At 51.6% G+C, this 14324-nt stretch overlaps 1 protein-coding gene across 1 annotated transcript in view; it reads right to left on the bottom strand.

Moving 5' to 3' along the window:
* NVL (nuclear VCP like) overlaps positions 1 to 14324 on the bottom strand; it is a 75419-nt gene that overhangs the window by 41556 nt on the left and 19539 nt on the right. The window contains exons 10-13 of the mRNA XM_075595516.1: positions 14254 to 14324; positions 3531 to 3648; positions 2095 to 2239; positions 822 to 1089 (exon numbers count right to left, since the gene is read on the bottom strand). The exon at positions 14254 to 14324 is cut by the window's right edge and continues 31 nt beyond it. Coding sequence (XP_075451631.1) covers positions 822 to 1089; positions 2095 to 2239; positions 3531 to 3648; positions 14254 to 14324 — 602 coding nt within the window. The remainder of the gene's footprint in view (positions 1 to 821; positions 1090 to 2094; positions 2240 to 3530; positions 3649 to 14253) is intronic.

Below are 14324 nucleotides of genomic sequence, written 5' to 3'. Positions count from 1 at the left end.
TATATATTGGAAGGTGGGACCCATCTAATAAAGCAAATCTCCAGGGGCGGGGATCCGTTCTACCAAATGGACTACCCATCGAGAATTTCTTTTAACACCACGGTTTACCAAGTAAGACCTCACCTAGGGTATTATGGCCAGTTCTGCACACCAGGTCTCCACAGGACACAAAGAAGAGATTGCGCAAAGAGCAGCCCCTAAAAAAGGTGGCGTATGTTATACACCAGGGGTGGCCAACTCCAGTTCTCAAGGGCCACCAACAGGTCAGGTTTTCAGGATATCCAAGCTTCAGCTTGAGCTGAACGACTGATTGGGCCACCTGGGCTGAAGCAGGGATCTCCTGAAAACCTGGACTGTTGATTACAGGACAAGCTTACAGGATAGAAGTGAGAAGGGGGATATTATAGGAACACACACACACACACACAACAAAAGGTGCAACAGGGAAGCATAATGTCAGAAAAAGACAAGTGTTAAAACAAGAGGTCATTCTCCGAGCCCGGAGGGCGGCCGGCTCAGGGGAGATGTGAGGAGGTACTGCACTTCTTCACAGAAAGGGTGGTGGATTCATGGAATCGCCTCCCAGCAGAGGTGGTAGGGCCAACACAGTAAGGGAACACAAACATGCCTGGGATAGACACAAGGTAAAATCCTATGTACAAAACAAAGCCAATCTGCGGCTTTGCAACAGAGGAAAATGGGCAGGCGAGGTGGGCCAAGTGGTTCTGATCGGCCGGTAAATTCTCGGTTGTTATGTCACCAGGCCCACTGGCTCCTAGGCGGGAATGCACCTTTAAAATCATAGCAGGAGCTGGCGTTACCTGCGCCAGTGCCGCTTCCTGCGTGTTCCATGCCGGGCGCAGTGTCTGCAGCGCAGGCGCCTGGGCCTCACTGCTCAGCTCTGATGCAGCCGCCTCCTCTGGTTCCTGCTGCTGCAGCTGGATCAGGACTCTGTTCACTGTGCACATCGCTGCCTCCCGGCAAAGCGCCATCAAGTCGGCACCGACGTAACCCGGGGTCAGGTGAGCCAGGTGATGGAGATCAAAGGACTCCGGGAGCTTCAACTTGCGACACAAAGTCTGCAGGATCCTGAGCAAAAGGGGAAAAGCAATATAATTACGCTACGCACTCCAATAATGACGCACTCCAACAACCGCGCACCCCAACAACCACGCACCCCAACAACCTCGCACGCCAACAACCACGCACGCCAACAACCACGCACGCCAATAACCTCGCACGCCAACAACCGCGCACGCCAACAATCGCGCACCCCAACAAACGCGCACCCCAACAAACGCGCACCCCAACAACCACGCACGCCAACAACCTCGCACGCCAATAACCACGCACGCCAATAACCATTCTCCTTTAAGGTGCAGTCCCACTTAGAACACTTATTTCCCTGAAGGTCTCGGGGTCCCGCAGAGCTGAAAAGTGATACTCCCAGTAACAGGGACACCCCAGTTAAGAAATATTATAGGTATCAAATGGCTCCAAAAAGTAGTGGTAGTGTGTATGACGGAAATATTTCTACATTTATTTAACACAGAGGAAAAGCCAATGTGGCAATATTGCTGCCGACTTCTATACAATATTTATGCTCAGAAAGCAGGACGCAGGATTCCTAAAATTATTTTTTTTTTCATTTGAAATATAAATTAAAACTTTGTCAATAAGAAAGAAAAATAAATAAAATCAGTGGTATTTTGGGGTTGTAACTGAACATTGGGTTACCCTTCACTCCCTTGTACCATTGAACATGGAGTCCCTGCATTGCAGGCTCTTCTGGAAGGGAAGATGTTAACGCAGAAACACAATGTGTCAGTGCCGCTCCCTGTAACGCATCTGGGCTCTGATCAGCTCCTGAAACACTAGAGCCTCAAAACACGGGACCATGAAACCACAGAATCACAACAACATCTGATCTGTAACGGACACCCGCCAACAGAGAAGAAGCAGGCTCAACAAATCCAAACCTGTCCGGTGACAAGTGGGGGGGGGGGGGGTTGTTCTCTTCTGCCGGCCCCCAGTTAGGAGGGGGACACTGGGAGGGGGAACGGGGGTCTCGCATGTCACCGTTGTTAAGTTTACCTCTTCCTGGCCCCTTCGTCAGGAATCCCCAGGCAGATCTCCCGGTCGAATCTCCCCGCCCGTCTCAAAGCTGGGTCCAGAGAGTCAGGCCGGTTGGTGGCTCCGATGACGAAGACCTGAGCGGTGATAGCTAGGTTGTTGAGGTCTGGGGGGGGGGGGGGGGAACAAACAGAGGACTCCCTGAGAATAAGCCTCCTGGCATGACCTCTGCACGTGTTAAAGCCGCAGGTGGCCCTGGGACAGTGGCATGTTCAATACGATAGATCCAACGGACATCATACAAAAAATTAATTATTGCACAATTACATATACATATTTTAACATTTCTTTATATTAAACAAATGCTTTGGAAGGTTTTTACAAGCGCTCGCTCCATCTAAAGACTTGGCGATAGGACGGCTTAGAAGTCCTCGAGGTGCACAAGTAAAAACAAAGTAATTACGCTGCCGTCATTAATCAAACAGATACACAAGGGTGTGTACACATGGGAAGAAGCAATACATTCAAGTCTTTAAAAATAAATAAATAAATTATATATATATATATATATATATATATATATATATGGGTATGCACCTTAACCCTGGCTGTGCTCAAGGCTGTGACCATGCAGCAAGCTTAAGCCTATAGGGAACCATGTTAAAAATGGTTATTGAGGCAAAAAGTGACACTGTGTGCTCATTTGCATGTCATTTCCCAGAATCCCTTGCTGCAGTGGAAGTGCTGTATGCTGGGTGATAATGGGGAAAGGCAGGGTTGCAGACCTGCCTAAGACATGCAGATGAGCATACAGTTGTATTTGCACATATATATATATATGCATCAGAGCAGCGCTACAAAGAAAAACTGACCGGGAAAGGACAAAGTAGCTTGAAAATTGCACATAGGGTTACAGAAACGGTAAAAAAATGTTTATAATATTTACAGGAGCGCTAATTTCATCGTACTTTGTTATATTTCTTTTCAGTTAATGTGTGTATATAGATCACTTGAGCAGTGCTAATCTTGCTGCATCACTCTCGCCACTCACACTCACACTCAATTAATTAATTAATTAAAACAAAGCCAGAAAAACAGTCCTCTTTGTAAGTTTGTACTTCGCTGTACTTAAGACTTGTGATTTTTAGATGCAGCTTCAGTACAGTTGAAATTGATGTTACATGTACACGTGAATAAGGAAACAGATCACAGTATAACCACAGTGGCCTCCCAGATGTTTCGTAACACTGAAGTGATCCCGTGCTATGGAAAGGTTGGAGACCCCTGCATAATAACACTTGACAGCCCAACTACAAACTGCACCCTGACCCCCTGTAACCAAGTCCTGATGTGATGTGTATGCTGTACTGGAGGCCGTGATACATCCACGCTGGCAGAAATAAGGAGTAATACAATGACAGCTGCTAAGTTGCAAGGAAGTTGGGGGTGTTACTGACCATCCATGCAGGTCAGCAGTTGAGCCACAATCCTCCGCTCCATGTCCTTGGATGCAACTTCCCTTTTAGGAGTGATGGCGTCGATCTCATCTATGAAAAGGATGCACGGGGCGCTGGACTGGAGGCGGAGGGGGAAAAAGGAGACATGTCAAGGTTTGTGTGTGTCGAAAAGCTGTGCCAACCATCGAAATGACCTCAGGAACATGTGCTCCTGTGAGAACTTGGAGCATGCAGCCTACCTACCAACTCATTACACTGACTAGGGTGCCCTCAACATGGTGGACCCACCCGGCAGTGAAATGGTTAAGCTGGTTGCTATGATGAGGCCCAGTACTGTATGGCTGGCCTATAAATAATAAATGGGGTGATTGTACAAACCTCGACTTAGAAAGTAGCACACCAACACATCCCCAATAGATGTATACCTATACATGCAATCAGACAAGCACGTTAGGTCATGTATCATTACAGAGCAATGGAATTATGCAGGCCCTGCACTTCCATAACCCACCGCTAATGTCTCCAACAGAGGCAGATAATGCAGATAATGCAGATAATGCAGATAATGCAGATAATGCAGATAATGCAGATAATGCAGATAATGCAGCTGCTGTAAGACTCGTCCCAGATCCCGAAACCAGACCAGGTACAGTTCCAACATTACAATGGATCGGTACAGTTCCGGCTCGCTTCGCGGTTAAATTATGCCACTGGGCTTGTAACAAGGAACATGCAGCAGCTTTGTACGTGACCGTACTCAGCAGGAACATGGGGGCCTGTTATGAATCCCTCCACTTAGATATCCAGCTGATAAGATTAGCAAGCATTCAGCATTGAAACATTTAGGTTCTGTACCCCAACTTGTGGGGCCATGACCTTAGAAAAGGGAAAATCAGAGCGGTAGAAGGAAGATGCCCAGTAGGATATATGGCGACAAAAGAGATAGTGGGCGAGAGTGTAACCCGGCATCGATAACACAATTAATATATTTCTTCCTCATTGACCCAAACCTTGGTCACCATGTTTAGTGCATCCAATACAGAACAGGCTTTTTTGGGGGGGACGGGGACAGTTTAAAAAGATTGGCAGTTGGAAGCACTGCGTTATAGGGTTTATTCTGGGTACTAATCCCAAATCCAGCATATATTCCTAGCATGTTGCCCCAAACAAGTCAAGAAGTGTGCTCTGCCGCACGCAGTTTCCATGGACAGCCCACTCTCTCTCTTACACGTGTCTAACCGGAAGGTCAAAATAACAACAGGGGTGTGAGCATAGGAGATGGATGCAATTATATGCCCAGATGAATTGCCTCTGATAATCACTCCTGCCCCAAAGCCCTAGGCAAGGAATAAAACCGTGATGATGGCTTTTCCCAATACCCCGGTGGCCCCCATCCCCCACCACCCCAGCTTTCCTAAAACTACACGTCGCCAGCTGCTTTAATAGTTGTTGCCAGAAAATACCCCGCTGACACATTCTGGCAAAGGGCTGAGCCTGGTGCATTAGCGGGGCAGGGAAGAGAGATGTGTGGGGTGAACAATTATTTAACCCAGGGGGTTCTCAACTCCAGTCCTCAAGCCCCTTCCCCCTCAAGTCAGGTTCCCAGGATAACCCAGCTTCAGCACAGGTGGTACAATCCCTCTGATTGCACCACCTGTGCTGAAGCAGGGAGTAATTGAGTCCCGTGCTGGAGATGGGGGGTCTTGAGGACCAGAGTTCAGAACCCCTGGGTTTAACAACTTGCTGCCCTCTCTGGCAGGGAAGGGGTCAGGGATGTATTGCTCGGGTGATTACCATGGAAGATGCAGGCAGCGCCCGTCTCTCTCTAGCTAATGATCTAACAATTGAAGCTACAGGAATCCATGGCTTCAATGGATATCCATGGATAAGAGACCACCCCCCTCCCCCACCCCACAGGGCCAGCACTGGAACAATAAAGGGGAGTACATGGAATTCCAGCACTTTCTTATATTATATTTAAAAATAAAATAAAAATATATACATTCCTCTATAAATAAATGACAACAGCCAGTTTAAGTCCCGGAGCAGTGCGCTGCTGGCACCCTCTGGTAGTGAACAGAATAAGAGAAAATATCTATTTATAGAAATAATTAGATTCTCACATTTATGTGTGAACTTTTTTTTTATAGATACACACACATATGATGCACTGTACACACACACACACACACACACACACACACACACACACACACACACACACACACACACACACACAATGTTAAAAAGTAGAGAAAAGGATTAGTGCATTTTTTTTTTATAAAGAACCTTTGAGACAATTCAAACTTCACTCCCGAAATCCCAGCGCACCAACAATGACACAAATATAAACGTAAAAGAGTGATACGCTTTCACAGGAATAGTCAATAAAGTGCACTGGGTTTTATTTTACATTATAGGCTAACGCAGTAAAATTCCGGGCATTATTGAAAACCCTGCTCTCTGATTGGATAATGCCCGGAATTTTAACCAATCAGTAATGCCCGGAATTTTAGCAGCTTGCAAAGTGTAATTTTCAATCTGTTTATTTCCAGCCAATCAGCTTTCACAACAGCTGAGACAGAGCAGGGGATTGGTCAGAATGAAGTAACAGCTCTGAGACAGGGCAGGGGATTGGTCAGAAATTATCAGCCACGGGTTGACTCCTCCCCCTCCTGAGCTGACTGAAATTTTCTGAGCAGATTCAGTTTAACTGGGGGGAGCACTCTGCTTCGCCTCGGGCATTCAACTCGTCCAGCCAGGGCATTATTGGGCAGTAATGCCCTGTTTTCGGGGATAATTACTTAAGTATTAACGTTACGGTCTCTTTAAGAGACCATTCTCAAACTCAGGTGAGAAGTCTTATATAGATTCTCCCCCCCACACAAAAAAAAGCACGCAAACTCCGGGGTCACTAAAAACCGAGCAGTTTGGCATCTAGAGACCAGGACCACGCCCCAGTCTGGTGTCCAGGACCACGCCCCAGTCTGGTGTCCAGGACCACGCCCCAGTCTGGTGTCCAGGACCACGCCCCAGTCTGGTGTCCAGGACCACGCCCCAGTCTGGTGTCCAGGACCACGCCCCAGTCTGGTGTCCAGGACCACGCCCCAGTCTGGTGTCCAGGACCACGCCCCAGTCTGGTGTCCAGGACCACGCCCCAGTCTGGTGTCCAGGACCACGCCCCAGTCTGGTGTCCAGGACCACGCCCCAGTCTGGTGTCCAGGACCACGCCCCAGTCTGGTGTCCAGGACCACGCCCCAGTCTGGTGTCCAGGACCACGCCCCAGTCTGGTGTCCAGGACCACCCCCCAGTCTGGTGTCCAGGACCACCCCCCAGTCTGGTGTCCAGGACCACCCCCCAGTCTGGTGTCCAGGACCACCCCCCAGTCTGGTGTCCAGGACCACCCCCCAGTCTGGTGTCCAGGACCACGCCCCAGTCTGGTGTCCAGGACCACCCCCCAGTCTGGTGTCCAGGACCACCCCCCAGTCTGGTGTCCAGGACCACCCCCCAGTCTGGTATCCAGGACCACCCCCCAGTCTGGTATCCAGGACCACCCCCCAGTCTGGTATCCAGGACCACCCCCCAGTCTGGTATCCAGGACCACCCCCCAGTCTGGTATCCAGGACCACCCCCCAGTCTGGTATCCAGGACCACCCCCCAGTCTGGTATCCAGGACCACCCCCCAGTCTGGTATCCAGGACCACCCCCCAGTCTGGTATCCAGGACCACCCCCCAGTCTGGTATCCAGGACCACCCCCCAGTCTGGTATCCAGGACCACCCCCCAGTCTGGTATCCAGGACCACCCCCCAGTCTGGTATCCAGGACCAGCTGGTATCCAGGACCAGCCCCAGTCTGGTATCCAGGACCACCCCCCAGTCTGGTATCCAGGACCACGCCCCAGTCTGGTATCCAGGACCAGCCCCAGTCTGGTATCCAGGACCACGCCCCAGTCTGGTATCCAGGACCAGCCCCAGTCTGGTATCCAGGACCAGCCCCAGTCTGGTATCCAGGACCCCCCCCCAGTCTGGTATCCAGGACCCCCCCCCAGTCTGGTATCCAGGACCACCCCCCAGTCTGGTATCCAGGACCACCCCCCAGTCTGGTATCCAGGACCACCCCCCAGTCTGGTATCCAGGACCACCCCCCAGTCTGGTATCCAGGACCACGCCCCAGTCTGGTATCCAGGACCAGCCCCAGTCTGGTATCCAGGACCACGCCCCAGTCTGGTATCCAGGACCAGCCCCAGTCTGGTATCCAGGACCAGCCCCAGTCTGGTATCCAGGACCCCCCCCCAGTCTGGTATCCAGGACCACCCCCCAGTCTGGTATCCAGGACCACCCCCCAGTCTGGTATCCAGGACCACCCCCCAGTCTGGTATCCAGGACCACCCCCCAGTCTGGTATCCAGGACCACCCCCCAGTCTGGTATCCAGGACCACCCCCCAGTCTGGTATCCAGGACCACCCCCCAGTCTGGTATCCAGGACCACCCCCCAGTCTGGTATCCAGGACCAGCCCCAGTCTGGTATCCAGGACCAGCCCCAGTCTGGTATCCAGGACCAGCCCCAGTCTGGTATCCAGGACCAGCCCCAGTCTGGTATCCAGGACCAGCCCCAGTCTGGTATCCAGGACCACCCCCCAGTCTGGTATCCAGGACCACCCCCCAGTCTGGTATCCAGGACCACGCCCCAGTCTGGTATCCAGGACCACGCCCCAGTCTGGTATCCAGGACCACGCCCCAGTCTGGTATCCAGGACCAGGCCCCAGTCTGGTATCCAGGACCACCCCCCAGTCTGGTATCCAGGACCACCCCCCAGTCTGGTATCCAGGACCACCCCCCAGTCTGGTATCCAGGACCACCCCCCAGTCTGGTATCCAGGACCACCCCCCAGTCTGGTATCCAGGACCACCCCCCAGTCTGGTATCCAGGACCACCCCCCAGTCTGGTATCCAGGACCACCCCCCAGTCTGGTATCCAGGACCACCCCCCAGTCTGGTATCCAGGACCACCCCCCAGTCTGGTATCCAGGACCACCCCCCAGTCTGGTATCCAGGACCAGCCCCAGTCTGGTATCCAGGACCACCCCCCAGTCTGGTATCCAGGACCACCCCCCAGTCTGGTATCCAGGACCACCCCCCAGTCTGGTATCCAGGACCACCCCCCAGTCTGGTATCCAGGACCACCCCCCAGTCTGGTATCCAGGACCACCCCCCAGTCTGGTATCCAGGACCACCCCCCAGTCTGGTATCCAGGACCACCCCCCAGTCTGGTATCCAGGACCACCCCCCAGTCTGGTATCCAGGACCACCCCCCAGTCTGGTATCCAGGACCACCCCCCAGTCTGGTATCCAGGACCACCCCCCAGTCTGGTATCCAGGACCAGCCCCAGTCTGGTATCCAGGACCAGCCCCAGTTGGTATCCAGGACCAGCCCCAGTCTGGTATCCAGGACCAGCCCCAGTCTGGTATCCAGGACCACCCCCCAGTCTGGTATCCAGGACCACGCCCCAGTCTGGTATCCAGGACCACCCCCCAGTCTGGTATCCAGGACCACCCCCCAGTCTGGTATCCAGGACCAGCCCCAGTCTGGTATCCAGGACCAGCCCCAGTTGGTATCCAGGACCAGCCCCAGTCTGGTATCCAGGACCAGCCCCAGTCTGGTATCCAGGACCAGCCCCAGTCTGGTATCCAGGACCAGCCCCAGTCTGGTATCCAGGACCACCCCCCAGTCTGGTATCCAGGACCATCCCCAGTCTGGTATCCAGGACCACCCCCCAGTCTGGTATCCAGGACCAGCCCCAGTCTGGTATCCAGGACCAGCCCCAGTCTGGTATCCAGGACCAGCCCCAGTCTGGTATCCAGGACCCCCCCCAGTCTGGTATCCAGGACCCCCCCTGAAGTGTGAACCCAAAGCAGTAGCAATAATACAATAAAATGCAAGACCAGCTGTGGTGTGTGTTTATATTTCTACACTAACAGTGAACCTCTAAAAGGAGAGAAACAAACGATAAAAGTGCCACATAGTAACAATGAAACCTGAGAGGAATATAAATATCTAAACAGATATGAATAAAAAGCAAGAATGCAAAGTTCATTGGCGAGACATACAATGAAATAGATATTAACTGCCTGGTTAGATGATCAGAGCCATCAGAAGCACCTTTCCAGGAACGGACAAGAACCAGCGGACACGTGTGAATGTACAGAGGTATCTTCCTCTCTGGGTAAAGTCACATCATTGCTAAAAGTACCACAGTCCTTTGCAGCAATGTCCCTCGCAGCGCCCGTTTCATACCTGGGCAGAGAGGTACAGAGTTCGATACCAGTTCAATGTGTGGTGTAATGGCTCAGTCGATGCACCACCTGTGCTGAAGCTGGGATATCCTGAAAACCTGACCTATTGATGGCTCTTGAGGAGTGGAGTTGAGCACCCCTGTCCCAAGTCACCGCTGCCTGGATTTGAACCTGTGAACAGCACATGTGGCACAGATATCCCATGGGCCTACGGCTGTGGCCCGGGTGAATGAGAGCGCGCTGGCGCTCGGAGCAAACTTTACTCGGCGATTTGTGTCCGTTAGTTTCACGCTGTGGGACATTGCGCGTCGGGGGCGCGGCCGTGGAGTCATGTAGCTGGTTCGCCCTCATTGGGTGAACCGCTCACGTGACGCATCAGCGAGCAGCAGAATCTAATTTTACTGTTTCGGCAAGCTCACGGGCGCACGCACCCCACCCTGGACAAGCGCATTCAGAATCATCATCATCAGTCTGATCGCGCTAAGCACGAGCGCACGCTTCGCTTCACCCTGGCCGCAGCCTTAAAACAGCAGAGCCCTCCCATTTACAGGAGCTACAGCGTTAGGTAAGTGCGTGTGCGAGAGTTGCAGAGCCAGTGTCTCTCAGTGCGTGTGCGAGAGTTACAGAGCCAGTGTCTCTCAGTGCGTGTGCGAGAGTGACAGAGCCAGTGTCTCTCAGTGCGTGTGCGAGAGTTGCAGAGCCAGTGTCTCTCAGTGCGTGTGCGAGAGTTACAGAGCCAGTGTCTCTCAGTGCGTGTGCGAGAGTTACAGAGCCAGTGTCTCTCAGTGCGTGTGCGAGAGTTACAGAGCCAGTGTCTCTCAGTGCGTGTGCGAGAGTTACAGAGCCAGTGTCTCTCAGTGCGTGTGCGAGAGTGACAGAGCCAGTGTCTCTCAGTGCGTGTGCGAGAGTGACAGAGCCAGTGTCTCTCACATTTTCAGGTCTACTACATAACCCGTCCCAAAGCGCAGAGAACTCGGGACAAGACCAGGCAGGTTCCCAAAACATAGGGATATGGGTGCTTAATAACTACAAATATTCATACTGGTTGAATCTTTCTTCTTAAGGCCTCATCCAGGGTGGCGCTGGGCGGACGCGCTCACGTTGGCCGCGATGAAACACATTGCTGCAATGTGTGTGGCCAGGGTGAGTGAGCGCCTGCTCGGCGCTTAGCTGCTTGCCGGAGCAAGCAAATTTGAATCTGCCGCTCGCACGTAACGTGAGCGGTTCGCCGAATGAGGGCGAACCAGCTCCGTGACGCCTTGGCTGCGCCCCCCGTCGCGCCCGCGCACCAAGCCGGCCACATATCGCCCGGTCAAGTAGGAGCGTGTGACGTTATCGTGCATGGCTGCAGCCTGGCTGCAGCTTTAGGCCGCAGGCGTGGTCAGCGCTTAGCCGCTGAGCCGCGCTCACGCGTGTAAGTGAGCCCCTGCAGCCGCAGTGAGAGCGGCTTTAGCAGGGGCTTCCGCACGCATGAGGAAGCGTAGCCGACACTGAAATTTTAGATTACGCGCGCAGGGCCGTTTAGGTGAGCAGTTCGCCCAATGAGGGCGAACCAGCTCCGTGACGTGACTGGCCCGCCCAGAGACACGCCCCCGGACAGCCCGCGTAGTAAGGCCAGGGAAAGCATCCGCTTTCCTTCAGCCTCCACACGGGCTTAGGGTCTATGGACTCAGCCTTAGTCTTCAAGACTGGTCTGAAAGCTCTGCTTCTTAATGTGTGCGCAACTTCAGAACAGGACTATGCATACAGGTACTACAGATGCACTAACTCGCCTTCTTAGCCGTCAATAAACCAACATGCACTCCCCAGCTTTGTAAAGTAGTGTGCACGCAGTTGGTGCAAGAAGATTATGCATGTTTTACCTTTATTTATACATACAGGCATACCCCGCTTTAAGTACACTCACTTTAAGTACACTCGCGAGTAAGTACATATCGCCCAATAGGCAAACGGCAGCTCACGCATGCGCTTGTCATCACGTCCTGAACAGCAATACCGGCTCCCTACCTGTACCGAAGCTGTGCACAAGCGGGGAGACTATAGAGCCTGTTACACATGCGTTATTTACATCAGTTATGCACGTATATAACGATTGCAGTACAGTACATGCATCGATAAGTGGGAAAAGGTAGTGCTTCACTTTAAGTACATTTTCGCTTTACATACATGCTCCGGTCCCATTGCGTACCTTAATGCGGGGTATGCCTGTATACACTTGTCTTTCACCCACACAGTACTGTGCTGCAGAACAGGTTGGCAAGTACATGAGAAGAATAGTAATATAAACAAACACAACAGTGCCACCTATCTGCGGAATGTGATAACAGCACGCGTGTGCGAAGCCGCCCTAGCACTGACAGAGGACGCTACATAAAACCGCAGCAGAAAAGTTCATGGAAATGAATGGCCACTAGTGGCAGATTGCAGCAGTCCTCTAAGAGCTGCCCAACAACACAACAAGGACATTTCAGGGTAAAAAAATAAATAAAAACACAAGTGAAGATCCAGACACGCGTTCCTAATGTGTGTCTTATACCTTTCAAAACTACAAGCTCAACAATCGCCACAGGAACACGTACAACAGGAAAGTCCCGTTCTGATTCCTAGCGACTCGTGGGAAAGAATGGGCACGTTCAGTTCTCACTGCGGGGGGAGACATTTCATCCTCAGAGGAGTTCAACCCCAGTCACAGTCAGACACCCACCCACCGGCATAGAGATGGGAGCGTTGGAACACCATATGTAGGGGGCAGGTCTTCCGTTAGGACAGGCCTGCACAACTCCAGGCCTTGAGGGCCGCAAACAGGCCAGGTTTTCAGGATATCCCTACTTCAGCACAGCTGGCTCAATTAGTGGCTCATCCATACAACTCTGAATGACATTTTTGAAGTGAAACTTCTTTGCTGGCGCCTACAGGGTTTTCATGGGAAATAATCCTTGCCTTGTAACGAAAAACCGTAAACTAGAGTACAAATGGGCGCACGCTCGCACAGACAGCATTCTAGGCTGCGCGGACCTTACACTAAACTTGCAGGAGAGAGGGGGGGCTGCTCCGGCAGAATCATCGCGCATGCGCACAAGCCTAATAGATACTGCCCCCATTCTCGAGCATGTGCAGAAGGCACCGGCGCTCCAGCAGCAGGACACGGAGACCACGGAGACCACACACACACACACACACACACACACACACACACACACACACACACACACACACACACACACACACACACACACGGAATTCAGTTGCCATAAATATAGCCGTGCAAATAGCTAAAACACACGTTCTAGGTCAAACTTCTTTGCATTTTGGCACTGAAATTGTGTTTTGATTTTTAATTAATTTTTTTGAATTAAAAAACATCACCATCACAAATACAATTTTTGTGACAAAAGACAAGTTTCACTTAAAAAGCGCGTGCTCGGGGCACACACTTTTTTTAAAAAGTATTATAAGGTAACAAGCATTTTTTGTTTCTATAGCAACCATTTACAAAGTCACATCCCCTTCCTCTTCTGAACCAAGCTTTGGCATACCCCTTTTTGAGCCCTGCCCTCTCTTTAGCAGTGCACCAATAGTACCTAGTGACTGCCTGGTCACATGATCTTCCCCACAAAACTTTGCATCTTTGGTCCTCTTCTGCTGCACTGATAGCCATTTAGTGAACCCCCGAGCCAAATCTTCGCCGATCGTTCGCAGGAGAACTGATAGATCGGCAACTTAGCCAATTACTTATCATTGTGTGAATTGTACTGATGCACATATTAATGGGAAAAAATAAACACTTTTATTTTTTGAACGGCAGCTTGGACGGCAGCTTTAATGTGCCAAACCTCTGCGTTCACACAGTAGGGGCGCCCCCCAACTCCCGTGATAGTCTCCTCTGAATATTGTTACTTCCAGGCTCTCCCGGGATGGGAAAAAAAATGGCCACTCACACGGCATCTACCGCTAATACCGCAATTACGAGCAAGCTCGTGGGTACGAAGCTGCCTGGAGAGCAGATTGGGGGCTAGATGTAGGAAGGCTATCTTGGAGCAAAATGTACACAAATAGAATAATGGCCATCTGGCGCCTCGATGCGTCAAGGTATTAAACACGCTGCTCCAGGATTTGCCCCGCATGCGAGATTTGACGAGCATCATACAGCGGCGATAGGAAGGAGTTAAATGATGCCACTTTTTTTTCCCTTCAATCTTTAAAATTGTGTTAATATCCCCCATTGGGAGCAAGGAGCATTTAAAAAAAAAAGGAACGAAAGATGGGACAGCTTTCCGGCTTCTGCAAGTGGGAGCATTCCCAAGCCGAAAATCTCAGAAGACACATGGTCATGTGGGCAGGGAGTCCATCCAGTGCTCCAGAGGCTTTCAATGCCGGACATGGCATACCATAGACACGTGTGGCCAACAGACAAAGTACAGGGGTCTCACCACAGCTTGGTCAAAGAGCTCCCGCAGTTTCTGCTCTGACTCCCCCGACACTCCGGACACCATCTCCGTAG

This window comes from Ascaphus truei, chromosome 4, assembly GCF_040206685.1.
Source record: "Ascaphus truei isolate aAscTru1 chromosome 4, aAscTru1.hap1, whole genome shotgun sequence".
Classification (NCBI taxonomy): Eukaryota; Metazoa; Chordata; class Amphibia; order Anura; family Ascaphidae; genus Ascaphus; species Ascaphus truei.
Note: the sequence above shows the minus strand (reverse complement) of the source record. Positions and strands in the feature narration are given on the sequence as shown.